This window comes from Acinonyx jubatus, chromosome B3, assembly GCF_027475565.1.
Source record: "Acinonyx jubatus isolate Ajub_Pintada_27869175 chromosome B3, VMU_Ajub_asm_v1.0, whole genome shotgun sequence".
Taxonomy (NCBI): Eukaryota; Metazoa; Chordata; class Mammalia; order Carnivora; family Felidae; genus Acinonyx; species Acinonyx jubatus.
Genome location: NC_069386.1, coordinates 64574785 through 64602500, shown reverse-complemented (window position 1 = coordinate 64602500; position 27716 = coordinate 64574785). Strand labels below are relative to the sequence as shown.

Below are 27716 nucleotides of genomic sequence, written 5' to 3'. Positions count from 1 at the left end.
CAACCACAATTTACCTAGTTACCTTCTCGTCCCCTACTTTACACACACTACTTTCACACCTCAAGGTAGAAACACAGACGTTATCCGCCTCAATTTCATTTGTTTCAGAAGCACAGAAAAAAAAGACAGAAAACAATTATTTAGAAATCTTACTTTACCCATGGGAGAAAGACATGGATTTTTGGGTCACTCACCAGTTGTTTACTTGGAGAATTGTAAGTCCTGTGTCTTGCGCTAACTGTTTCTTCTGCTCTTCGGAAGGGTACGGATGCTAATGAAAAAACAAATGTTTTAAAAGATGTATCAGAAGTTAAGAAAGAGTCACTTGCTTCTAAGAATGAAACCACTGTTTGTGATTTCTTTAGTCTATGGCTTGATTTTCCTAATCGAAGCTTTTTTTTTTTAATATCGTGTGTTAGAAAAATCTAGGCAGGGACAAGGATCCGAAAACCTGCAAAAACAGCCCCCCCCTCCCACGTTGTTCCTGCCACACTTTGGAGGGTCAGCAGTGAAAAGCAAAGGGTTTCAGTCCTTCAGTTTTGTGAGTCGGTCAGGGATGGAAAGCACTGTTGGGATGGCATCAGATTTTTGGTTATCTACAATCACTGCAGACTACCCAGAGACCTAGTGTCAGGGCCATTTTACCCCACTGCCTAGAACTCCTAGGTGAAGCCCTTCTCCTGTGTTATCTTTGTGAGATGGCCAACATGATCATCATTTCCTAGTTAACCTGAGGTTATTGACAGTAGAAGTTTGGGAGGCGAGATGGTATATAATCACTACTGTTCTTAGAAGCCACGGCAACTGATCCAATTACAGCAGAGTTTACTGACGGTATTTATGTTGACTCCTCTAAAGGATAGTGAGAGATGCATTCATTTTTACTGGTTACCACTCTGCATTAACATAATGGGTCACACACAATGACCACACCTCAAAGGGAGTCAATTATGTGCAATGCTTCATATAGAAATTGTACCTTTTACCTTATAGTATGGCGAGAAGAGAATGAAGCCATAGGGTTTCAGAGCTTTGTAATTCTTTACTTCCCATCACACCTCACAGACATTTGTACTGAACCACCCTCCCCCATCATCAACCACTTGCCCCCATCGTCCTGGATTCAAGGACTGTTACTGTAGAAGCATACATTCACTTTAAGAGACACTGTACTTGCATGTACATAATTATAAAACACGTCTCTAGAGAGGTCCCTGCTCTAAATTCACTGGTTTTCTTAAACAGAAAAGTAAACTTTTTTTTTTTATCCAGCATGTCAAAGTCGCTCATAAACTAGGAAGCCTTTGATATGATTTCCCATCAACATTATTAAAGGGCGACATTAAGAACAACAGAATATTCCATTTAGAGTGTTGTAATCATTCCCGCGTTTGAGAGAATGAATGTTTTTCAATCATCTAAAATTTTATTCTTCAGGTATTTCATCTTCTATAATGGTGTGCATTATCCGAAATGTGCACAATTACTTATTAGCAAACCCAAATGCCATTAGGTTAAACAAAATCCCTTGTGCAGCAAAAGGGGTTAACCAGATTTGTATTAATATAGAAGCCAGGCTTTTAATATTCTGCAAATGTTAACAAAGAAAGATGATAATGTTGAGTTAATATGGGTTAAGCATAAAATGAAAATAAATTTTTCTGATTGCGAGGTGTTGACACTTTTTTGGCTAGGGCCTCCAGCCTGTTCCTGAAAGCTGTGTAATTACAGAAGGCTTTTCCCCTCCTTCCCCCTCCTGCTTCAAGCCTACCCACATTAGTAATGACCCCTTCACTGCTTCAAAAACCACTAATGGTCTTCAGCACGGGCAAGAAAAATGAACAGGATAAATTGGAATCCACAGTCAGTAATTTGCATCCTATGAGGCTGCTTTGGCCACTCACACTCATTCCTGGCCATCAATCGTTGCCTGTCAGGTGCTGCACTCTGCCACCACGACAAATACTCCTTCTAACACTCTGATTCGTCCAAACAATGTAATTGTCCTCTATTCTCCTTTTGGTAATGGAGATAATGAATGACTACCCAAACAAGAAGGATTGCTCATCACAGACGCCTGGGTGGCTTCAAACTGGAAAAGGCCTAGGGTACAAATTTTAATTGACTGAAAACAGTGGCTGGGGGAAAATGACCAAAAACAATCCCCAGATCCTTCTTGTCATAGCATTTTTCCTACCAAACTCAAGGGAGGAGCACCTTTTGACTTTTGGTCCCTCTAAGATTTTGAACGCCTAGGTTTATAAATTATTTTCCCTATAATGAAATAGTTAATAGAAATGAATTCCACAAATAACAATAATGAAAATAAGGACTCATCGCAAGAGTATATGGATATGCACTGGTCACGTCAACATCCAGTGTGTCGTTTCTTTATACAGTGTTTTCTTTCTGGCTTGTTTAGTCTTGCTCACTGTTTGATGTGTTTGCTCAAGGCAGGTCTAACAAAACATGGGCGCTGTGGTGTGTGTGTGTGCGTGTGTGTGAAAGAGAGGGGCAGAGGTGTGCACACGCACACACACACGTATATACATGTACCTATATGCACGCGCGCGCACACACACACACACACACACACAGAAGATTCATATGAAATTAAGGTTTAGGATGTTAAGGAAGTAGAAGAGTAGAAAGCTGATGTTAGTAGAAAGCCAGTTCTTTGAAGTATGACTGTAAATTCTGATCAAATAACAAGAATTCTTTCCAGTGTTCTAGTAGAAATTTAGTCCAATGACCACAAAATTACATAAACAGTACATTTTATCTTGGGAATCCCTGAGCAGTGCTTTCACTATGAGAGCAGTTGCAAATTCCATCCACAATCATTAAAAAAATTGGGACCTTACCAAAATTCACCTTGCACAGATGGCTTTTTTTTTAATTAATAGGGAAGACCATAATAACTTTAACTTATTTAAATAACGTTCTGTGGTTTCTGAACATTCGTGATTCTATGCCCCTTTTATACATGGAGTGGACTGTTTATCTGGAAGTGTTCTGGCAGTCAGCCACTATATTTCTAAAATTAAAAAAGGGACGGAAAACAATCAGCTTTCAGAGGAATTGGAACCATGGCAATGTGTTTCGGATTAATTTACAAATATATGTATATATTTAAAGTCTAACTGTAGAACTAGAGAATTTCTACTACATGGTCTATCATACGCATTCTTCTACTTTATTAGAACAGACATCATATTGAAATAATAAACATGGGAAGCCTTCACTTCTTCTTTGATGTATATTACTAAATGTCTGACTGGCTCATATTTAAAATAAACTTTGGTATGTTTGCACTTGAAAACTGGAAGTAGACCGCAAGCAATAATTTGTTGTCAGTTTCCATATTCTTGGACTAAAGCTATAGTTTAGTCTGTTCACTGTTGGGGGCCAACCCATTCTGGTCCAGTGGCCCAGAGGTGGCTCAATTTACTTTTAAGAACACACACGGTAACATAATAGCGACGATGATGATTCCCTTCATCAAGAAAGAACCAACATAGGTCAAAGTTTTTCACTTCTCAAAATAGTTCTAAAGCCACTGTTGAATAGAAGGGAGTCACAAAGATCCCCTTACTTTGAATATCAACGGACAAGTGTTCAAAAAGTTAATAAGACATGTATGGCTCACAACTCCATGGAGATAGAGTATTCTCCATGTAGAATATTTTTAATTGCCTCTTTATCTAAAGACTCATTTGAAGTTAAGATATTATATTTATTCAAGATGCTAACCTTAGCTAGAACTTCTCTCCCTCTCTCCTTTTAGGTTAACCTGGTTTATCAAGTACATGGGAATAGATCTGCAATATCCTTAGAATACATCAGTGGAACAGATTTTGGGTGAAACCACTTAATAATCATTTTCTTTTGTGATTAACCTCTCTCCAATAATGTCCAAACTGGAAATGATTTGTCAGGAATTTTATTCTATGTTGAAAGGATTTATACCGATGTTTAAAAACACTTGAAGGGCTATTTCTAATCATCTCATGAATTAGAAGTACAGGATAAATGAAAATGGTAGTACTTAGAAGGGTAAAAAATTGGAAATAGCCTATCAACTAAACCATAGTTAAATAAAATGTGGGGTTCTCATGAAAAAGGTTTTCCCATATATGTTGAATGAAAAAAAGCAAACTATAGAACATGTATTATCAATTTTTTGTAAAACAGACACATGAATTCATAAACCAATTGAATGTATCCGTCCTTGTAGTGAAAGATAAACATCTGGAAAATTACACAGTGATAATGGTTCATGTTAGGTAGTCTAGGAGCTAAAGCCTTTTACTTTTTGTTTACAGATACCCTATACTGTCTCTGTGTGTACCGCTTCAAACAATTTTTTTAAATACAATAGGAATTTTAAAATTATAATTAATTTATTGTAATTTAATATACACTCTGCATTTAAAATTTTTTTTAATGTTTATTTTTGAGGGGGGAGGTGGGGGGGAGAGAGAGAGAGAGAGAGAGAGGGAGAGAGAGAGAGAGACGGAGGGAGGGACACACAGAATCCAAAGCAGGCTGCAGGCTCCGAGCTGTCAGCACAGAGCCTGATGTGGGGCTCAAATTCATGAACCATGAGATCATGACCTGAGCCAAAGTCAGATGCTTAACCGACTGAGCCACCTGGGTGCTCCCACTCTGCATTTTTATTAACACCATAATAATTTAACATTTTTATTAAGCTAGCTATTCTTTCATGTTACAGTAACTGTCTGACTGGATAATTTTTCAAAGCAGAACATCTCTAGGACAAGTCCTACCTCTTGAGTCACTTTCCTACCCAATGAGTTTGACTCACTTGCTGGACTCTGAGGCTTACTGATGAGCTAGCTCTTTGAAGACCCACGTCCAATTTGTCAAATTACTTGTGTGATGATGTAATGCAACCATTAAGACAAATGACAGAGTAATTTGTTGAGCAGGGTCTTAGTCTGAGCAAACACTTGGAAATTGATCATTGTGATGACTGCCTCCTTTTCCTCAATCCCCTTCAAGACACCATTTACTCTATAGAATTAATCCAGGTGACTTAGATTTTGATGATGCCACTCATATATGGAACCTTCTAAGCAATTTTCCTAAGATAAACCATAAAACTGCATTTGGGTGGATATCCGTTATTGCTCTAGTACTGTGCTTCCTGAACTAGGGTACAAGTAGACTGCCCCTGAATAAGTAAGTGCATTTTCCTGGAATGCCAAATTTGTTCATTGGCCATGAATTTAACATCTTTTTCTTATGTAAACAAAAATTCCTCTGCTCTGACTGAAATGTATATAACAAATACAATTCTGAGGTAAAACAAGAAAAAATGAAGATATTTTAAAACCCATCACATCCTCACAACTGAAAGTAATCTCCTTTCTACTACATTCATGTTGCAATTTACTTGGCATTTATAAATTTTAGCTTTTCACGGTCATGTCTTATTTATATATCTTTTCTTCATTAAGTATAACTTTCTAAGGGCAGAGCTCTGGGCTTTTTAAACTTTTGTAATTCTCCCCACCTCCACCTGAGCGTCTCTCAATATTTGTAGGAAAAATGAAAAAACAAACAAAACAGACATAAGTTCCCAGTCAAGCTGTTCTGTCACCTTGAATAAGACTGTAAAATATCTATAGAGATTATAATGGGTTGTAAAATATCTGTAGAGATTATAATAGTATAGTTTGTGATGGTTAATTCTGAATCTTAGTAATTCTCTCTCTCTCTCTCTCTCTCTCTCTCTCTCTCTCTCTCACACACACACACACACACACACACACCCTCAAATTGTCTGAGCTTCGAATCACTATCTCAGGAGGCAGTAAAAACCCTTCCCTCTTCCACTACCAAACTAACTTCCTGTTTCTCCCTGAAGCACTTCTATGTGAAACATGATGTACCTCTCACTTTGTGTTACTATTTGCAGATATCTGCATTTTCTGGGTGTCTTCTCCCTGTCTCCAGTTCTTGAGATCAGAACCGCAAAATAGTAGAGTAAAAAGGTCCTTTAGACAGAACTTTGGCCTGGCACCTAATTTATGTAGGTTTCCTCACTAGGAAACCAAGACTCACAGGTGTAAGTAACATATGCCAGGTCATAGAAACAGGCAGTGGTAAGAAGGGGCTAACCACCTGCTGTCTTGACATTTGTGGCGGTCTTTCCCACTGTAACATTAAAGTTTTTCACTTAAGTATCCTTCCCCTTTATTTTGGTAATAGTAGTACCCTGATTTTTCTTTAGGCATATGTTCAGGGGTGGCCAAGCGACCAGGCTTAGTCAATCAACATAGTTAATCACTCTGGCTGCACTGAAAAGGAAACCCAAGTTAGGTTAATGGGTGTGGGTTGGGCTGTCAGTCAAAGGTGTTCTCTTTTCACTGGAGTTAGTCAGTAGAATATGTGTCTGGAGTCGCTGATGCCATTGCTGCCACCAAAATGGGAAAGCCTGACTGAGGATGAAGCCCATGGAGACTAAAGTAGAGCCAATAAAGAACAGATTCCTGACATCATTTCTGCACTTGGATACAGCTCTACCTAAAGCCAGATCCTTTTACCTTTCAGTTACCTGAGACAATAAATTAGTCCTGACTAATGCACATGGCATGACTTAGATTATCCGGAACGTTCTCAGTTTATTCTTTTACCCCCTCCAGCTAAAAATGATTATTTATTACTAAAATAAAAAGAATAAAAAACAGGGAAGGAGGAGGAAGAAGAGGAAAGCAATCAACAATTTTGCTTCCATCTAGGCCTGCAGGCTGACCAAATAGGACAGAACTCTTGAGGATTTGGGAATTAAAAAAAAGTTTATCAGACTTCTGATCCCAATAAGTTAAAAAATGACCTAACTTAGAAGACAGACGTTTAAGCATGCAATGTATATAAAACCCAGAACTTTAAAAAATCTAAATGAGAAAAGTATAAGGGTGAGTTCTTACATTGTTTCTAAAATGACCAGGGAGTAAATTTCAGTATATTTCTTGTGTAAAGTTGAAACTCTTAAGGGAAATGATAGAAATTTACTAATCAAAATACCTGAGACTCAAAAACCTTACAGGAACCAAAAGGCTGTGATGATGAAAAATGACACAATAACTTTCACATTTCATTTCAGCAAAATTCTCTGCTGCTGAAAGAGAATGCATTTCACAAAATTCCCTTCCATTCCCATGAATCTGGCATGTCCATCATGGCCAGTCTAAACACTGGATCCAGTGGAAAATCCTCTCCAGCCAGAAGTAGTCGCTTTCTCTAAAAATTTCACAGTGCTTTCTCTCCTTCTCTCTTGTGTTTTTACTCCACATTGTGTTTTATGTATGTCAGTGTACTTGTGGTATATCCTTCACTGGATGGCAAATCATTTGAAGACACAGTTCTGAATTAAAAGCACTTAGTGCGATGTTTCCCACATAATAGCTGCTCAATACATCCTTGTTTGTGATGCATTCCTTCTGAAATTTATAATGTTTTCTACTAGAAAGTACTGATGATACTACGTATATGATGCATAAATACCCAGACACAAACAGAAAGATTCAGATAGACATTTAACTGTTTTACTGACACAATATTTGGATATCTGAAGACATCTACTAAATTTTTCAGTTTTCATCCAGATGTTTGGTGTCATGGACACCCAGATTTCAGATTTAAATTAGTTGGGCTTTTGTTTTTGTTTTTTTTTAATGCCATGTGCATATCTGGGATGAAGAAAACATGGCTATTTCAGGAGATTCATTTCCATTTGAGTTCACATAGAGGTAAATAGATTGAATAATAATAATAATGTTTAAAGTCAGAAACTGTTTGAGAGATTTTTAACAATAGCCAGACCCTAAGAGGTGAACCATGGTTGATATTTAGAGCCATGGTAGGAAGGTCTCATTAAAAAGAGCAAAAAAAGAAAACCACTCACCGTCCTGTAGATGAGCTAAAAGAATACTGAATGAGCCTGCTGGATTATGATTCAGAGATTTTAGGAACAGTTTTTAAATTTATTATTATCAAGATACAGATAAAATAAAACAGTGAAGAAGGAATTTCTTATGAAACCAAAGTTAATGACAGAAAGACAAAATAACCTAAGAGTCTTGGGACAAAGAAGGAACATTTTTTGCATCTTCAAGAAATGTTACATACACATATTCTAATGGTATGGAGGGAGTTCATATGAGCATGAAATTACGTGAAGGTTAAATGCCACCAACACCCATACTACTTCTAAACTTCCAAAAAGACATAAAAAAGTATCAGAAAAACATATTATAAGACATTTGCAGGTAGGAGTCAGAGTTTTAAGCACAATGAATATCATCATTTTTCTATTGATGGAGATTTTAAAGCTGTGCTCAGTCTTATTTTGAAAATAACGGAAATATGTTCCGAAGGCTAGAGAAAGATAATTTTTATTTAACATTTGTTAGGACGCTCCCATGAGCTGCTTGGCCATGCGTATTACACTGCCTACATGGCTGATGGGCAATCTTACCAAATGAGCCAAAGGCCACAAATAAGGCCTTGACTCATTTAACGATCATTTCACATTTCCACACTATGACCAAATTAATATTTTATGGGACTACTCAGTTCTATAGCCAGACCACTTTTCCAAAAAATTGAATTTTGTGCTTACTTATTTTATGGATCATTTGTTGAAATAGATTTCAAAACAGGTTTAGGCTATTTAGATTTTTCAGTGAACTGCAAAAGAAAAACAGACTCACAGTTTTAGAAACTAGAAAGGACAGGAGAGTCACCTCATTCAAACCTTATTTTGTGTCTAACAAAACTGAGGTCAAGTGAGGAGAAGGGGCCTGCCTAAACCTTGTTGTTGGCCTGGCCTCCTGCTTTTTTAAGATGTTTCCCTAGCAAGAAGAAATTTCATGCTTACATAATGTCAAAGAACATTTTATTTCTAAACATTTTTTTTAATGATTATTAATTTTTGAAAGAGTGCACGGGCACACCCATGCAGACACACACAGACACACACACACACACAGACACACGTGTGCACAAGTAGGGGAGGGACAGGGACAGAGGGAGACATAGTATCCAAAGCAGGCCCCAGGCTCTAAGCTGTCAGCACAGAGCCCAACGCAAGGCTCAAACTCATGAACTGTGAGATCATGACCTGAGCCAACGTCAGAGGCATAACAGACTGAGCCACCCAGGTGCCCCGGGACATCTTATTTCTACCTATGAATTGTAGATACCAATAGCCAGATTTTATACTGTAAGCTACTTAACACCCATATTCTGTATGTTTGCATATCACCCTAAATTTCCCCATTTGCCACACTACTGCCTTGCAAATACTCGCTGGTCTGTCTCTCTCATTGGACTCGATGCTCCTTGAGAGTAGAGACAAGCGACGCACATTTTACCTCCAGAATCTAGCTCACTGCCTAGCATGCAAGAGGCATCACACACTCAGTCTCTCTCTCAAAACAAAAAAACAAAAGACAAAACTAAAAAAAAAACCTTTAAAAATTAAAAAAAAGCAACTCATTAAAAAACAAACAAAAAACTCTGCATGTTGAATTAGTCAAGTTTGAGGATGCAAACAAGTAAATTCTTTGCAACCTAAAAATGCTAGTTTGAAATGAGAGAGGTCGGTTGAGGTGAAAGCTGAGGAGCAAATGAGAAGAGAGATTTAAGGAAGGAGACACTCAAAGAGGCAAATAATACCAACATTTTATGGCCTCAAACATGAAACAGGGAAAACCAGCTCTCATTTAAATGTTATTTATTTTTGAGAGGGTGGAGGGGCAAAGCGGGGGCGGGGGAGAGGGAGAGAGAGAGAGAGAGAGAGAGAGAGAGAGAAGATCCAAAACAAGCTCTGTGCTGTCAGCAGAGAGCCCGATGTGGGGGCTCAAACTCATGAACCGTGAGATCATGACCTGAGCCGAAGGTGGATGCTTAACTGACTGAGCCATCCAGGTGCCCCCGGCTCTTATATAAAACAGCAGTAAAATTTCTATATGTAGAGAACGGAGCAGAAATTGGCAAATTCAGATGGTGACACTAAGAAGCTGTGGAAAAGAAATAAGTCCATGGGACTTTTCATTAACATTTAGTATCTCACCTTGTTAAAAAGGCTAAGGGGTTGCTTTAAAACAAGGATCTGAAGTATTTGGCAGAGAGTTATATAATGTCTAGACAACGGAGATACTTGTATCTAATCTTATGACAACAATCCTACTTATTAACAGGTCCAGACACAGTGCCATATGAGACTGAGTTAGAAGGAAATGAAGATTAGTGATTAGTCCGTTACATTTCTCTAATAACATGAAAAAAAGTATGGATAAAAAAGTGGGGTAAAGTTTACAAGCTATGATAAATAATTCCAGTATGTTTAGTCTAATTTTATTTGCACGGCCCATGCTATAAATAATTTTGTCTGATTTACCTTAAGAATGTACTGAAAGTCCAATTTGACAAGAGAAAGCTACCAGAGACTTACAGAGGAAGTTGTTGTTTAAAGAAACTGAGGATTATCTTTTTTTCAAAAAGGTTATTATCTCTAGAGTAAGCAATGGAAATGTTTTGGATATTATCTTCTTTGCTCATCTCAAAGTATAGGATAAGAGCATGGGGTTAATGATAAGTTAAAAAGTCATAAAAATAAGAAGAGAGTAGCTTTAAAGGAATGACTTCTTGTGATGGGCAGTTGTGGTTAAAGAGAACCATAAGGGCACCTGGGTGGCTCAGTCGGTTGAGTGTCCGACTTGGGCTCAGGTCATGATCTCGCAGTCTGTGAGTTCAAGCCCCGCGTCAGGCTCTGTGCTGACAGCTCGAAGCCTGGAGCCTGCTTCGGACTCTGTGTCTATCTCTCTCTGCCCCTCCCCCGCTCATGCTCTGTCTCTGTCAAAAATAAATAAACAATAAATAAATAAATAGATAGATAGATAGATAGAATGAACCCTAATAGTGACCATTTCTTATACCACATTATGGAGAAGGCTTCAATCACCGTGGCTATGAGGAATCAGAACTCCTTAATAAGAGTTAATTCTTTCATTTTACAGTTCACCAAGATAAACACACTAACGTGTTGAACACTGGCATTAGAAACTTGGTTCAGGAGTTCCAAACTGGCCTCTTTTTGTAACATATTCATGAGCATTGGATACAACTATATATGTAGCTGTATACTCTAAAAAAGGGAGGCAGGTGGGCTACAAAAAAAAAAAAAAACCTTGACTTTTTTCCTGTTTAAATATAACCCCGTGTTCTTAAATGTTTTGGAATTTATGTGATTTTTGAGAACATGGGAGAAAGATCCTTATCAGTCTGTCCATGGAATATGAAAAAATCAAAGATATTACCCAAGTGTTTTCCTTAGGTACCCACTGCACTAGTAAATAAAGCAACCAACTCATACCATAATAAGAAAACTCTTAACTGGGCCATCAAAAAAGGTCAGTTAGCGGTAATTATTTTGGAATTCCCCACAGTTTTATCTTATCAATCTGTTTTTCCTTCCCTTTTTTAAAGCAGCCTGTTTAGTGAAAGTTAACTGAATCAAGATGGAGACACAACAAAACTGAATCAAGATGGAGACACAACAAGGTACTGCCACATTTATCTGTCTTTGTGCATATACTGGCCCATTACTATTTCACCTTGACTTTATTTTTTTTAAGTTTATTTTATTTTATTTTATTTTATTCAGCACAGGGCTCCCCACATGGGGCTCAAACTCACACACCAGGAGATCATGACCTGAACTGAGATCAAGAGTTGGACACTTAATCTACTGAGCCACCCAGGTGCCCCTCACCTAAACTTCAAAACACACAAATACTTTAAATAAAAAGTGTTTCTAAGATGAAAACAATCACTTTGTGAATTTCCAACTTGTGTTTAGAGTAAATCAACTCATCAGTAATTAGAACACCTTTAAAATGTCTTATGAAGATGCTGCTTCTCGTAATTATAGAAGATCGTCAACTATCTAATAATCCATGTCATAACCAAACAAAATGAAGAAATATATATGTACATATGACTCTTCATGACTCTGGATATTTATTGAATAAACATTCACTCATTCAAGATAAAAGTGATTAAATATTGAAATATCAAATCATTTGATAGTATTTTACCTTTTACCACCATAATTAAGTGCTATGCTGAGTAAATCCAAATGAATTAGAAACTTATGAACCAAAAGAAAATATAGACACAAAAATTAAAAGTTTTCATGGCAAAACAATGAGAATATATGCTAATATTATTTATAGCTTACTTAAATATTATACATGGCTACTTTATTCCTAACTTGGACAGTAAATTAGAAAATACTGAGAAAAGGTTACTCGTGGCTTGGGTAGCCAGGCTGACCTCAGCAGAAAGTGTTTTTCTAATTAACTCTCTACTATGTTTTTATCTGCTTATCAATTTGGATAAAAGAGGAATGGAATAATGAGGAACATATTAAAAATATGTATATGTGAAATTATTGCATTGGCTATGTATTTTTGAATCTATTAAGTGATAAGATTTTATAGAAAGCAATAGCTTTCTTATGTTCTTATTCCTTATTCCTCTTGATATGTACATTAGAAATTGATAACATAACTTTATAATCTCAGGAAAAAATATTTTTATTTTTGCATAAAAATATTTCTTACAAGGATTTCAGAAGACCCCCAAAATGGCTGTCTCCATAAAAATTGGACTTTAAAAGGACAAACCATTAATGTAGCTGAATTCAACTAGTATGAACTGGTAGGGCCACCATCTGTTTTTAATGCATTGAGCATACATTCTGACTGTTGGTGACTGTTCGGTAGTTTGGATATCACCCTTGACTTTTCTACATGATGGGCAGAACCCTCTAACATTTCTGATACCTGCTTGGCATGTTGTATCTTTGGCAGATAAACTTAAGTTTGACCTATTTTCTACCATAATACAAAGAGCATAAATTTATTTTAATTTAATTTAATTTTATTATTTTTAAAGAGTATAAATATTTTAGCACAAGGTGAGTTGACCAGTTGACCCTAAGAACATGGTAAGCTTTTCATTTAAAACAGGGTAGTTTGAGGTAAAGTCTGAAGGTACCTTCACTACTCGTGTGTTCTGGACTAAATCATATGCATTATTTAAATACCTAAAAAAATTAAATACTCTTATTTGAGTAATTGGAAATATACCCTCATAGCAACATAAGCTGAGTGGGTTTAGTTTTCAAAGAAGTTAAAACACTTAAGGATTGCCACATGGCAAGAAATAAGACACAAATGGCCTTTAGATTCTAGCAGAAAATCATTAAGGAAATACAAGGTTATTATTCTTATGTATATACCATAGCAGTGTTGATTACACTTTATCTAAATACATATATTTTCTAAGAGAGAGAGAAGAGAGGGCAACAGATAAGTAGGAGGAACCAAAAATTATCTCAAAGAGGTCAAAAGTACGGATAGAAATCACCATCCAACTTATATCTCTGTGTCCCCATATAAAATCTTGACCTGGATTTGGCCTGAATATTGGAGAAAACTAGACTAACCAACTCTCCTCCTTTGAGGAGTACCAGATGAAAATCAGTGTCCATTTACCATCAAGTCTGACTTGGCAGAAACTAAAGGAAAGCCTTTTCAATGCAGGTATCTGAACATTTAAAATTTTCATACAGTATACAATACAAGAAAGAAATTCAGGGGGAAAAAGGTATAAAGCACTACTTTATAAGGCCTTCATCTTTTATTCTAACCTAACCAGACAATTTTGAAATGGTCTGAGAATCTACTGTTATAAAGAAGGTATAGACCTAGGTGCATTTTTATCATGATGATATTTGTACCATTCTATAAACAAGGATGGATCACTGCCAGATCCTGGATTCAATATGTAAGAGGTCAAGCATCTAAAGGGGCATCTGGGTGGCTCAGTTGGTTAAACGTCCAACTTTGGCTCAGGTCACCATCTCACAGTTTGTGACTTAGAGCCCTGCATCAGTCTCTGTGCTGACAGCTCAGAGCCTGGAGCCTGCTTTGGATTCTGTGCCTCCCTTTCTCTCTGCCCTTCCCCTGCTCCTGCTCTGTCTCTGTCTCAAAAATATATAAACATTAAAAAAAAAAAAAAGAGGTCAGGCATCTAGAGCAATGGAAAAACAGAGATTGAGACTGGTATTTTGACATCTGACTGGTTATGTTCTCTTTTCTCTTCCTTGAGCTCCTGAGTACATTCTCTCCTTTCATTTTAAGTGACTGATATGCTAAAGATGTTACAGAACTTAGAACCACCCTCTGGAGACATTACTTTTTTAAACTCCTCGGACATTTGTGAATAAAATTTATAGCAAGTATAAATATTGTAAATTGAATCGCTAAGGGAGTTTGCTCTTTGCTGAAGTGCGTTCTTTCATAAGCTAAATAATGTTCTTGCAAAGCAATTAATACCCTCAGTGGAGTAATGCTCTTCTAATTTTTTATGAACAAATTTAGATGTTTACAAGAAGTGCCATATGAAACATTCTGATGGATTTATTTGAATTTGCACTTCTGTGTTTTGTTCACTGCTATATGCCCAGCTTCTAGAAAAGCACTTGGAAGCACAGTACAAGCTCAATAAATAATTGGTAAATGAATAAATGAATGAATACTTTCCAAGGCCTGACCTGAGACTAAAGCATGGAGTATCTCATTTCAAGTGCACGAGGGAAGGAGGAGAAATATCAGTGTTTAGGCTTTTACCTTTTCACATTAGAAGTTAGAGCCACTCGGTTGGGAGGGGCTAACTCGTATGGGAAGTTTCTGCATGCTACAGATTTAAAAGCATACACTCTCTATCAATTTGTTTACACTATTGCAAATCAAAACTGCTTTTTTCCACAAGGAATTAGATATTTCTAGGCCCATAGTGACAAAGACATGGGGCAAAATACCTGTAGAAAGCCCCACAGAACTTATAACAATAGCCTAGGCAGAAGTATATGACTGTCATATTAAGTCAGTAACACTTTCCATGAGTTAATGTCCTAGTGGATAAACATTTGAATTTAAAGTGTAGATACATTTTGGAAACACTCAACCGACTCAGGAAACACATGTGTTTTGGTGCCATCAGGTCACACTTCAGGTGGTGCCCTGGGAAATTTTTTGGAAAACACTGGTAGAAATAGGTTGGAAGGAAAGAGATAGAGCACATAAATCCGTTAGCAATTGCATTTATAGCTCTTCCCATCTGTCATTTGCAAAGCATTTTTCTAATATTAGCTGCTGAAGTTGTAAGTACACATGCCTTACATCCATTGTCTCATATCACTTGGTGACGGTCAAGAACTGAACGCAGAAATTGTGACTTATCACTTGTTTGTGGTCCAGGCAGAAATAAAGGCAAAGACTTCAGTCCTGAGTTCTCAATTTCCTTCCTTGTGCTGAAAACCTATGAGGCCAACTCTTTCCTGGGAATAACATTTTGCCTTTTAAGAGCATCTCCACTCTTATTCTTCACATCAATTACAGAAAAAGCGTAGGAGATGGACAGTGTTGGAGCTACCTATTGTAACATAACCCATTGCACTGAAGATTGGCTTATGCCAACACAAGGCAAGAAAGCCCAGCTTACAGAAAGAAATAATCATGTGATGTTAGCAAGATTTGATGAATTCTATCAGGTAGACAGTTGTCATCAAAATCATGCAATGCAATGGATTTCTAAGCTCTCTGTCTTAGTTTTACCTAAGCAGAATGATTTTGTAGTTTTAACTAAACTCCTATTTCCTTATATCTCCAGGATGTGTCTTTACAGTGCCTGCTCTTGGCAAAGACAGACAAGTGGCCCAGATCATTTAACAAAATTGTCTGAAGAAATTAATAGCCATAATTTTAGGATGAGTATGAGAGTTCTAAATAGTTCCACCATTAAATCAGTTATTTTAAACTTTCAAATGCATATGTACCTCCCACGGGAACATAAGCTCCTTGAGGACAGGAAACTTGAAAAAGACGATTAGAAAACGTTAACTGAATGAATCTTGTCCATACCCAGGCTACACTTGCACCTGTGCAAGAGTTAGGACTCTGGAAAGGTCTAGTGGCTAAAGTCTGCAACACGCTTCTAGAATGACCAAAAGACTAGTCACTCAAATGAGAAACAGGTTTGGTAAGTCAAGGGAAAAGGAGGTTATAATTACTCATGCACCAAAATTAAAAAAATAAAAAAATAAAAAACTTACACAGAAATTCAGATCATATCTCACAAGGGGAAGAAGAAACTAAAAAAATTTAGCAGACAAAGCCAGCCTATACAAATTAGAATAATATATGCACAAATCTCTGGAGAAACTCTATTATATCACAATTAATGCAGAGACTGCAATCAAGCCAGGTTAATTTCAATAGATTCCAAGTTTTGAACAGTTCCTAGACTATCCAAGTGGGAATCTGGCCAGGATGCCGGGGTTAATAATTCATTTTGAGAGAGGCTAATTCTTTGGGAAGCAGCCCACTCTGCAGGAGGAAGCATTTGGCCCAAGTGAGCAAATTTGCTCTTCGAGATCACCCTTTATTAGCTCCACAAGACACCTTTCTTTGTTTTTGGGGGGGGGGGGTCACTTTACTTTCTTATACATATAGCAATATTTATCATGTTTTCAATAAATACATGTAAAAATCAGAGAAATGGTTCAAGCATATACATTGAATGTTTGGGTTCTTAAAGAACAATTTTTACACCAACTTTCAATTACCACGATAGGAGTATAGGGTTGTCGGAAGAATACTGTGGCAAAATGTACAGGCTCTGGAATCAGATAGTCCTGGCTTTTAATCTTGGCTCCAAACTGTGAAACTTTGAAGAGGCTACTGAATCACTCTAGGATTCAGGTTCTTCACTCATAAAATAGGAAAATTAATGGTGCCTACCTCGTAGGGGTCTTATGAGGTTTAAATAAGTCATTTGTTAATTGAACAAACAATTATCGACTGCCAGAAACTGTTATAGGCACTATGAATACAGTAGTAAACAGACAAGACAAATCCCTGATCTCATGGAATTTATGTTCTGATAGGGAATATTGGCAATAAACAAAAAACACATAATTTGCCTGGAGCTAAGTTTTATGAAGAAAAACTTCATCGAGGTCATTTCTGCACCGAAATAGAAAGTGACTGGGGACGCTGATCTTTGATGTAGGGTAGTGAGGGAGATCATTTTGAGAAGGTAACATTTCAGCAGAGACTTGAGTGAAGGCAGAGCTAGCCAGAAGGCAGGAGAGCAAGGAGACCAGTCCTAAAGCACAGTGAGGGGGTGCTGCATGGAAGGATGGGGACAGAGAAGCTGGTGTCAGACCAGGTCAGGTCTTGTGGGTCTTCTTAAAGGACTGAAGTATTAATGTGGCATCTGGCACAAAACTGAGCACGTAACATAGCAGCTATTTATTCATATTGGGTAAATCATACTGGGTCAGAATCATAAATCATATTGGGTCAGAATCTTTTGTTTCCATTGCACTGCTATGTAGCTGGAGTTTTTCCCCATTAATTCTCTTATCCTAACATAGCAGATTCCTAACTGATAACACATTTTAGATTCTCCTGAATATCACCAGTGTTTCTAAATACAAATGTTTTCTGTGATGTGTGATTATTCAGCATCTTATTTACCTGTTAATGGGTCTTAAAAGTGATGAGTTCTTTAAAGGCATTTTGGTTAAGGTGAGAACAGGTACACAAAAAAAAGATAACTGGGACACGCTAAGTAGGGAGACGAAATAATATGGCACATCTTTTTTGTTTTCCCCAAGGACACGGGAATTTGGGTGTTACTTCCTACTTGGCTGACTCAGAAGGAAATCTTTCATTGGTCTTCATGTCTCTAGATGTGATTACAATTAAGCCCCAGCAGTCACCACCAGCATCCACACGGGATACTTCATGAAACATTCATACCTTCCCCAAAACCTGCGCGGCTCCATGTCATCAAAAACCAGATTCTTGGCCTGCATTTGAAGGTCTTTTACATTATGGCTCCAACCTATCTTTCATCCCACTTCTCTAGAATACATATGTAAAATCCTAACTGAACCATCCGGGCTTCCCTGTGCATTTATTTCTATATTACTGCCATCAAAACATTGACCATAGGGTAGATATTTCAAACGCTCTCCCTTATTTTAGGCTCTCTTCTGATATATATATATATATATATATATATGCCTATGTTTCTCAGCTCTTCTGTGTCTATCTCTCTTCCCCATGAATTGCGCAGGGCCATGTAAGTAGTTCCATACAAATGACTGTGATTGAGGGGATACAGGCTATTTGGGGGCTAAACAATTCACCTGCTGATGTGCCAGGCCCTTTCTCTTGCTGATGCAATGGGAGTACTTGTTGAGATGTACATTTCCACAAAATGGAAAGACCCTCACAGGATAAGTCTATATATGGAGGACAGCTGCCTCAGAGAATGGCATGAACTCATCACTGACTTTGAGTGCCCAAGAAATAAAGTCTTCTCATGTTAAGCCACTGAGATTCTGGTGCTATTTGTTGAGGCAGCATTAACAGCCTATTCTGATTGGTATACCATTATTCACGATCTTCTTCTGCACTCCTTTGAAGTGATTCTACCTCTCTTCTCTTAAAAAAGTGATTCTACCTTCTCTTCTCATATGGAAAAATGTTTATTTTTTAGATGCGGCTAAGTAGTTGCTTTGTAGGAAGAATCAATGCTATTGAAAAGGATCTTGGATAAACTTGGGAGTTAGGAAATGGAGGTTAAAATGACTCCCTCAGGCTGGGATTCTAGTGGCCAGGAACTATTCAGCCTAATGAAAGGCTGACAAGCCCTGTTGAGAGCTGCCTGGGAAAAGAGATGGAGAGATGAGTAAGGTTAAGGGGTGATACTTGGAGATGAGATGGGTAAAAGGGAATTTTTCAAGTGGCACTTCCCCATGTCACTGCCAATCTGTAGTAAAACCAGAGAATGCAAAACTCCTCATGTGGTTCAATTTCTTCAAGAAGCTGATGAAGTGGCTGAGTTTTGCTTCAAGTTTATGTCAGGTTAAAACAGAGGCACTTGAATGGTCAAAGGAATCAGCTGATATCTCGGTCACACTTCATTTATTATAAGCAAGGAGGAGAGATCATATACCTCCTTGGATTATAGGTATTGGGGGGGCCTTGACTCCCCAACAAGAGAGTGAGATTCTCAACAAAAGGACCCAGATTTCACACGTCTCTATTCTGCGTGTGCTGAACCCAGAACTTTATAATCGAGGACCCCAGTAAAAATGGGCCACTTGAATAGGTGAGCACTACAGATCCAAACCAGTCCCCTTCATTTTGTTTTCTCATACCAAAATGTGTAACTTACTCTTCTATTTTAATTTTCTGCTAGAGACATTTTCAGAATAGTCTATGATATTTCAGTGATTTCAATTTGTAAGTGGTGGCAAATATTTTAAGTCCTTATCAGCACAACCTTGCTAACTAGACATTGTTATATTTATTCTCTTAATCTGCACTCTTAGCTGCATTTAATGATCTGAATTTTGTCAGCATGAAGAGAAAGAGCTTCCACAAAGGGTGAGAATTGGGAGGAAGTGTAGATAAAAATGAATTTCACTATCTCACTTCCAGTTTATCTTCCCTGTCATCAACATTAAAGTCCTGTTTTTGTCTCTTCAGAAAACCACATGACATTTGAGAATCTTCTCCTCTACTGCACAAATTTCAGAACCATCTGGAATACCTTCCTCCCTTCCTTCTCTCCACCTCCCTGATCGTCCATCCTTTCCTTCCAACGTGAAAGTGTTTTTTTTCCTTATTTGGCTTCTTCTTCTTATGCTTCTGAGCTCTTTAATTTTATCTTAATTCTTTGGTTACTTTGGAATCACTTATGTGAAGACAAACTTACACATACACAGGAGAGTTTGAAATAAATAATACTTGGAGATAAATCCTCTGTGGTATACATCAAAATAAACTTTTCTCACTTTTAATTCCATATATTAATGAGAAGGTAAAAGGGCAAGGATAATCAAGCTAGTACATCCCAGTACACGAGAAAGAACTAACATAACACATATATATCTATTTTTGAGTTCGTAAATTGGGGCTCTCCATCAGGGAGACTTATATCTGCATAAAAATTAGTGAATTAAGCTCATACCTATAATCTTTGAAGGTCTTCTCATAACGAAAAAAAGGTAAACTTCAGGTTTTTATGATGTAATACTTGAACTTTTTTTTGGCCTATTTTTGTAAAAGAAAAAACAAGGTATAGATGTAAAACAATGATACATGGCCTTCTTCAAATATTTCTTTTACGGGTCAGAGCTGATGAACTGAAGATTACTGACAGAGACTCTATCATAATAACCTACATATATACCCAATCAAGTTTATAAAGAATAAGCTCCTGGTGGGGCGCCTGGGTGGCTCAGTCGGTTGAGCGGCCGACTTCGGCTCAAGTCATCATCTCGCGGTCCGTGAGTTTGAGCCCCGCGTCGGGCTCTGTGCTGACAGGTCGGAACCTGGAGCCTGTTTCAGATTCTGTGTCTCCCTCTCTCTCTGACCCTCCCCCATTCATGCTCTGTCTCTCTCTGTCTCAAAAGTAAATAAACGTTAAAAAAAATTAAAAAAAAAAAAAAAGAATGAGCTCCTGGTTAAAATCCTTGAATAGAATAATAGCTTCGTTTCAAAGTGCAAACATTTAAATGTGTGTGTGTGTGTGTGTGTGTGTGTCATGCACACACACGCACACATACGTTCTCACTGCAGCAAATTAGAGATGCTCACAATTTAACAGATATGGATTTCAACAGGGCCTTTGCTATGCAAATTAGCGGAAGTGTCCACGTTACCGTCCCCAACACAGTGCAAGGAAAAGTGACTCCTCACCCAGACAAGGGGCTTCTGACACTTGTCTTTATTGCCCTGTCATAAATTCATAAAGAGATGTCTGCTGTAACAGTTGGCAAGTTCACTGCATAAACATCAACACCAATTTAATGACTTGTGTACACATCGTAAACTAGAGAATCTTTATACAAAGAAATCAGATAAATCAAACATGAGCAGAGGCTTGGGGAAAGCAATTAAAGCTTTAAGTTAAGGTGGCTGTAGGAGGGCACTGTATCACATCACAGCAGATAATAGAAAATGTGTTAACGCCACTACAGTATGTGTAATTAAATTAATTAGTAATATTAAATGTGTTTAAAGCAACATCCCATCAACAGATGAGATAAATAGATAAGAGCAGATACATAGTGCAGAAACATTTAAAATTTTAATTTTCCCATTTTATGTGTTCAAAGATAGGCAAAACCCCCCTCAAACTTCCTAGGAAGTTGATAAAAATAAAATAGGGAGGGGATGTGAAGTTGATTTACTTGCCTCAAGCTAGTAATAGAAAAAAGGAATAGTCGGAACATAAAAACCTCTCTGGCCATATTTCATTTCCTATAGCATATTGAAATGTTTTGGTGCCAACCCATTTCATGCGAATACCTCAAAGGCCGGTATAAAGTACCTTCAAGGTACGTTGCTGTCTGAGCAAGTATTTGCAGCCAATCCCTAAGAAATGCTTAAGCATCACCTGGTAATACAAGTTTTAAAATTATTTTTAAAACATCCAAGGAGATTTTTGCTGAACAAAAATTAGATTGCTTATATGCCAAAGCTCTTCATCAGCTGAAAGCTGGAAGCTAAATTTGGCCATAAGAAACTGGCTTGGAACTTTAGAAGTTCTGGGGCCAGATTCAGCCCTGTATAACTTGTATGCCTTGTTACATAGAGAAAAAAAAAAAAACAGGTCTGTTCCAGTGATGGCAAGACTTCCATTTATTCATCTCAAAAGCAATAAGATCCTAGAATGGAGCCTCTATAATACAAAATGCTTTTAAGTTCTCCCTGAGGGGAACACAATATACACAATTTATGTAAAAAGAAGAAAAATGAAAGCTAAGTATTCCAGTTAAGGGTCAGAAATCAATATTTCTTTAACAGCCTAAGCAACATGCATTACTCTTAATACAAATACTTAGGAGACTTTACGTCCTCCATAAAGGGGGATTTCCATATAATTGGGGTTGCAAGTGGCAGAATATGCTCTCCCAACTTAGTTTCTGTTGCTGAAAAATGAAAAAGAAATATATTTGGACAACATTTCACTGATCCTGTCATCCTTGGTTAAAATTTCTTACCTAAATGTCCTAAGTGTGGAACAACAGGTAACTACATTTTAATACATCTCAATGGAATTGACAAAGACATTTCAATATCAATATAAAGACCATGCAGAAAGAGGAAAAAAAAAAGAACATAAAATTAATTGTACTGAGATAATGAGAATGTGGCTTTTTTGCGGGGGGGGGGGGCAAATTTTTTCATGGTGTTGTATTATGCTGTTAACAGAAAGTTTAAAAAAAAAAAATCTTGGGGCGCCTGGGTGGCTCAGTCGGTTAAGCGGCCGACTTTGGCTCAGGTCATGATCTCGTGGTCCGTGGGTTCGAGCCCCGCGTCGGGCTCTGTGCTGACAGTTCAGAGCCTGGAGCCTGTTTCAGATTCTGTGTCTCCCTCTCTCTGACCCTCCCCCATTCATGCTCTGTCTCTCCCTGTCTCAAAAATAAATAAAACATTTTGAAAAAAATTAAAAAAAAATAAATAAATAAATAAAAAGAAAATCTTCTGTTCATTTCAGTAGCAAATGAAAGTTATGATAAGATACAGTAGGTAGACAATGGACCTTAAGAAATAAAAGTGTAAGTAGAAGGACTGAGTTTATAAAAGTATATACACCCTAATTAGTTTCTGAGCATTCCCTTTGGCCCTCCTCCAATCTACTCCATCCTGGGAGTCAGAATCATCACTGCAGACGACTGATAGATCTTGCCACTCTACTGCTCCACATGCTTCAGTGGCTTTCCATTGCTTTCAGGCCAGAGATCAAAATGTTTATCTGGTGGCTTCAATTTTACCAGACGATCTGGGGGGAAGCCTCCAATTGCTTTCTCCCCTCCATCCACACTACCCTTCCACTGCCACAACGCTACATGCTTTCTCCTGCCCCAGGACTTTTGCACATACTGTCTGTGCCTTCTTCCCTTGTGTCCTATCCTTCACTCTTCTAATGTGACATCTTCTGCTTCGGATCTAATGTTAATTGATCCTGACCTTTTTGATCAGGCCAATTCCCTCTTAACATACGCTCTCAAAGGTCCCTAGTTTCTCCTTAGGGCACTTAACCCCACTGTCCTTTTATACCCTATAAGCATTCCAAGGGAAGCACTCATATCTATTCTTTCTTATCCACCATTATATTTTCAGTGCCTGTCACAGAGGGTGGTTCATAAAGGAAGTACTTGATAAATATCTGTGGAATGAATGAGTGAGTGAATGAATGTCAAGGTATAATTACCCTTCTTTAAAAAGTCCACAGAAACAACCTCAAGTCATTTCTAAGCAGCTTGAAATTAAGTAATAATTCAGAGACTGTATCAGTACAGGCACTGCTCAATTGATAGGATCGAATGATTCAATTGTGGTTGGGGAGGCCCAGCTAAAGAATTGAAGAAGGATCATCAAATAGCCCTTCTGCTACTCACAGGATCCTTAAAAAATGGCATGAGAGCACATCTGCTAGATCTTTTGCTTGTGCATGGCTGTCTGCCTTACTTAGCCAAGCTGACTCAGAAGTTAAACCTCTTAGAAGGATGAGTTATCCACTTACTGGGTTTTTTAAATTAAAGAAGCATATTAATTTTTCTTTGCATTTGTAGTAAGTGACCAAACAGTGGTCATCTGCAAAGAACTTCTAATTTCCCCCTCCATCTGTATATGACTTTGTGATGACTATTTTTAAAAATTCATTTATTAGTCCTGTGCCTTTTAAAAGTTTTTATTCTTCCTGTTCTTTTCTTCTTTCAATGATGTGTTGCCATATGGCTTAAGGAGCCTCAGGGACATTACTTGCCACCACCATTTCTCCTGGTTTCCAAATGACCTTAATTTTACTAGGGTTTAAGATGCAAGTGTATAACAAACTCTCTTTCCAAAGCAGAATTTAGTGGACTCGGTTGTAAATGATTCATAGAGCTCTTTTTTTTTTTCTGTGTATCAAAAGCAATGGAAAACTCATTGACTCCTGAATTTGAAACCAATTTCCGTTTTGTAACCAATCCGCTGAAACGGCCTTTATTGCTTAGCACCAAAAAAAGACTTCTTTGCATGGGTTAAGAACTATCTTCGAGGGGCGCCTGGGTGGCTCGGTTGGTTAAGCGTCCAATTTTGGCTCAGGTCATGATCTCACAGTTCGTGAGTTTGAATCTCATGTCGGGCTCTGTGCTGACAGCTCCGAGCCTGGAGCCTGCTTCAGATTCTGTGTCTCCCTCTCTCTCTGCCCCTCCCCCGCTCACACGGTCTCTCTCCTGCTCAAAAAATAAACATAAAAAAATTTTTTTAATGAAGCTTAAAGAATTATCTTTTAATTCTGCTAAATATCTATTAGAATTATTCGTTATTTGCATACCTGCCTTATGCTTGCCAGCAAGCACCGACCGAACTCTAGGAAGACAACTTTTGTTTCCACTGACCCTCAGCTTGCTAATCTATAAAATAGAATAATAATACTTCATAGGTCATTGGGAGGAGTCGCAGGATAACTGGAGGAATGGTGACCAAACAAGAAGTTAAAATATCAAAGTTAAAAATGAACCATACTTTGAGTTAAGAAAAAAAAACCACCACCTAAAACCTAATGGTATTTTTTTTATCATTTGTAAAACACAAATATTCTATTTGAGATCTTTGTGAGATATAGAAATCCACTTCTTTCTAAAACTGACCTTCTGCAGCTTACACATGCTACGCTTCATTGTCCATGGACCCCCGCGAGAATTTATAATCACCGACTTGTAAACATGTAATGCGTCAAGGTTTTTACATCAGTTCTCTCCATTGTTCTCCAAATGAGAATGCTTTTTACCTTCGCTTCCGAAATCATCTTGCTACAAATCAGTCACGTTCCCATTTCCTAGAAGGCTGGAGAGCAGCACCCAAATTTCTGATAAAGACGCACTCCCACCTTATTTTGCATCATGAAGTGTGTGTTCTTAGCGATGTTAGAAAAAAATACATCGGGGCTGATATGGAGTCTGCAATGTTGTGTTTTAAAACACCACACGTCGTACTGAAATTACAAAATAGATTTCAGAATTCTAAATGTTCATACTCCAAGCTCCTACCTGTTTTATTTGCTGTACTTTTTTTTTTTCCTAACAAGCCACAGATGTTGAGCTCAGGAAGATCAAGGAGTCCACCTATTTGATTTGTAATCTTTTTAAAAAATTTTTTCTAATGTTTTTGTTTATGTTTGACAGAGACAGAGAGAGAAAAAGCATGAGTGAGTTACGGGCAGAGAGAGAGGGAGACACAGAATCTGAAGCAGGTTCCAGGCTCCCAGCCGTCAGCACAGAGCCCGATGCGGGGCTTGAACTCACAGACTGCAAGACCGTGACCTGAGCCTAAGTCGGACTCTCAACCGACTGAACCACCCAGGTGCCCCTATTTGTAGTATTTTTTATACTCCAAAATCAAACTGTTTGCAGAAAATTAACAGTCATTTTATGTATACCCGTATCTCAATGCCCCTTACATCCTCCCCATTCTTAGAGCATTTCAGAGCTATGACATGCCATATTAACATTGAAAAATACAAAGAATAGAAGCAAAAAAAAGGTAATTTGCCAAACAGAAGGCATTTAATCATGTTGAAATAAGATCTTGTCCTGTAGGGCTAGCCCTCACCTCACTGCACACTTCCTGGATACTTAAGTTTGTGGCTTTGGCATACAAGGGTTAACATAGCCCATCAGCTACATCAAGGATCTAATGGCCAGGGCGTGAGGGACCAGGACCCCCTGCTAGATCTCCATGCCACATTTGGTCAAGAACAAATGGAACAGTCTTTCCCTCATCTCTGGCCTTTCTTGTTTTGGGGGGATGGGAAAGCAATCGAGGGTAGGACAGTCACACCCACCAGCATTTCTCTTGGCACCTTTTGTGCGCCAATCACGGCAAAATGCTTTTTTTTATTCCTAGTAAAATGTGCCCTCAAGAGTCAGGCTCCCATTTTCCCCAAAGATCAAAATTTCAAGAGACAGGGAATCCGCCCCCACCCCCCACCCCACCATAGAACGGCCTTATTACCGAGACGAAGGCAAGCACCTGGGGGATTAATAGCTGACATACCTCGTTTTAAACATCTACCATATGTTCACGGAAAATACAGCCACGTGACTTATCACTTTCTGTTTCTCTTTCATTGGTTTATGTTTTGCCTTGAATAAAAACCGCGTGAACACACAGTCTTACGTTACCAGGTATGCAGCTCCTCCATGGAATAGCTCAATAACGTTTTTAGTGTTTTATTTACGCAAACAAAAGAGTTCCTCAGATCGGTGCGGGCCCAACGGCTTGGAGAGTGCTGCTTGACTTCCAGTAAACTGAAGCTTTGCCCTAGCACTGCTCAGGTGCAGACACTCCCCAAAAGGCCTGGGATCGCTTTTTTTATTCCCTTCTTGTTTTTTTAAAATCACATAATCTGTGTCTCAGCATTCTTTAAATGTATTCAAAGAAGGATAATGAAATTTCTTAGCGAAAGTCACGGGTTCACAAAAAATGAGTTTCTTCCAGTGTTCCATGACTTTACTGAACGTCTACCATGTGCTACAGGCTGCAGGCATGCACGTTCATTTTCCTCCTCTTGACAACGCTGTGAGATAAACATCACCAGCCCCATCGTAGAGAAGCTGAGCTTCTGAGAGGAGAAGTTATCTGCTTAAGGTCACACAGCTAATGGGTGGCAGGCAGAGGTGGAAATCCAACTGGTTTTTTGTTTTGTTTGTTTTTACTTCCAACTGCTTACTGTTCTGCCTGGCACACAATAGAGATGATGTTCCCATGCACTGTCACTCCCAGGGTGAGTCCAAGGTGACAGGACATGAAGAAAACAAATGTGAATGAAAATGGGTGACAGTGCTTTCTTCTGGACATCATTATATCCACGTGTATACTAACACATATACGTCACCTGGAAACACTGAAACACCACAACTGATGGAAACCAAGGGCACTATACCCCTGTGTCTAGAAACTAGACAGGAAACAGTAGATCAGAGGATTGAGACTGAAGTGCTCGTAAGTTTGGTGGGAGTAATTAATTTTTATTTCTTTGTCTTTTAGTGTGATCAATGGGGACATGCAATTGAATTTGATGTTTATTGACCACCTACTATGGGTAAGCATTATGCTCACATGGGATATAAAGAGGAGTAAAATGCAACCCCTGCCCTCAAAAACTTACAAAGTCAGACAGGGGAGGTGTAGCAAACATACAAATAACAATTCAATAATTGAGTCTTAGGACCAAAATTCAGTTCAGGAAAAAGATTAAAAAAAATTTTTTTTTAATGTTTATTAATTTTTGAAAGAGAGAGAGACAGAGAGAGAGAGAGAGCGTGAGTGGAGGAGAGGCAGAGAGAGGAGGAGACACAGAATCTGAAGCAGGCTCCAGGCTTCAAGCTGTCAGCACAGAGCCCACTGCAGGGCTCAAACCCACAAACCACAAGATTGTGACCTGAGCCCAAGTCAGACACTTAACCGACTGAGCCACCCGACTGAGCCCCAGAAAAGAGTTTTCAAGAACATTTCATATAATTACTTAAAACC

At 38.1% G+C, this 27716-nt stretch overlaps 1 protein-coding gene across 7 annotated transcripts in view; it reads right to left on the bottom strand.

The window, feature by feature from the left end:
* Positions 1 to 27716, bottom strand: part of MEIS2 (Meis homeobox 2) — a 207524-nt gene that overhangs the window by 59929 nt on the left and 119879 nt on the right. For all 7 annotated transcript variants that reach the window (XM_053224192.1, XM_027066895.2, XM_053224193.1 and 4 more), the window contains one exon: positions 195 to 271. In XM_053224192.1, coding sequence (XP_053080167.1) covers positions 195 to 271 — 77 coding nt within the window. The remainder of the gene's footprint in view (positions 1 to 194; positions 272 to 27716) is intronic.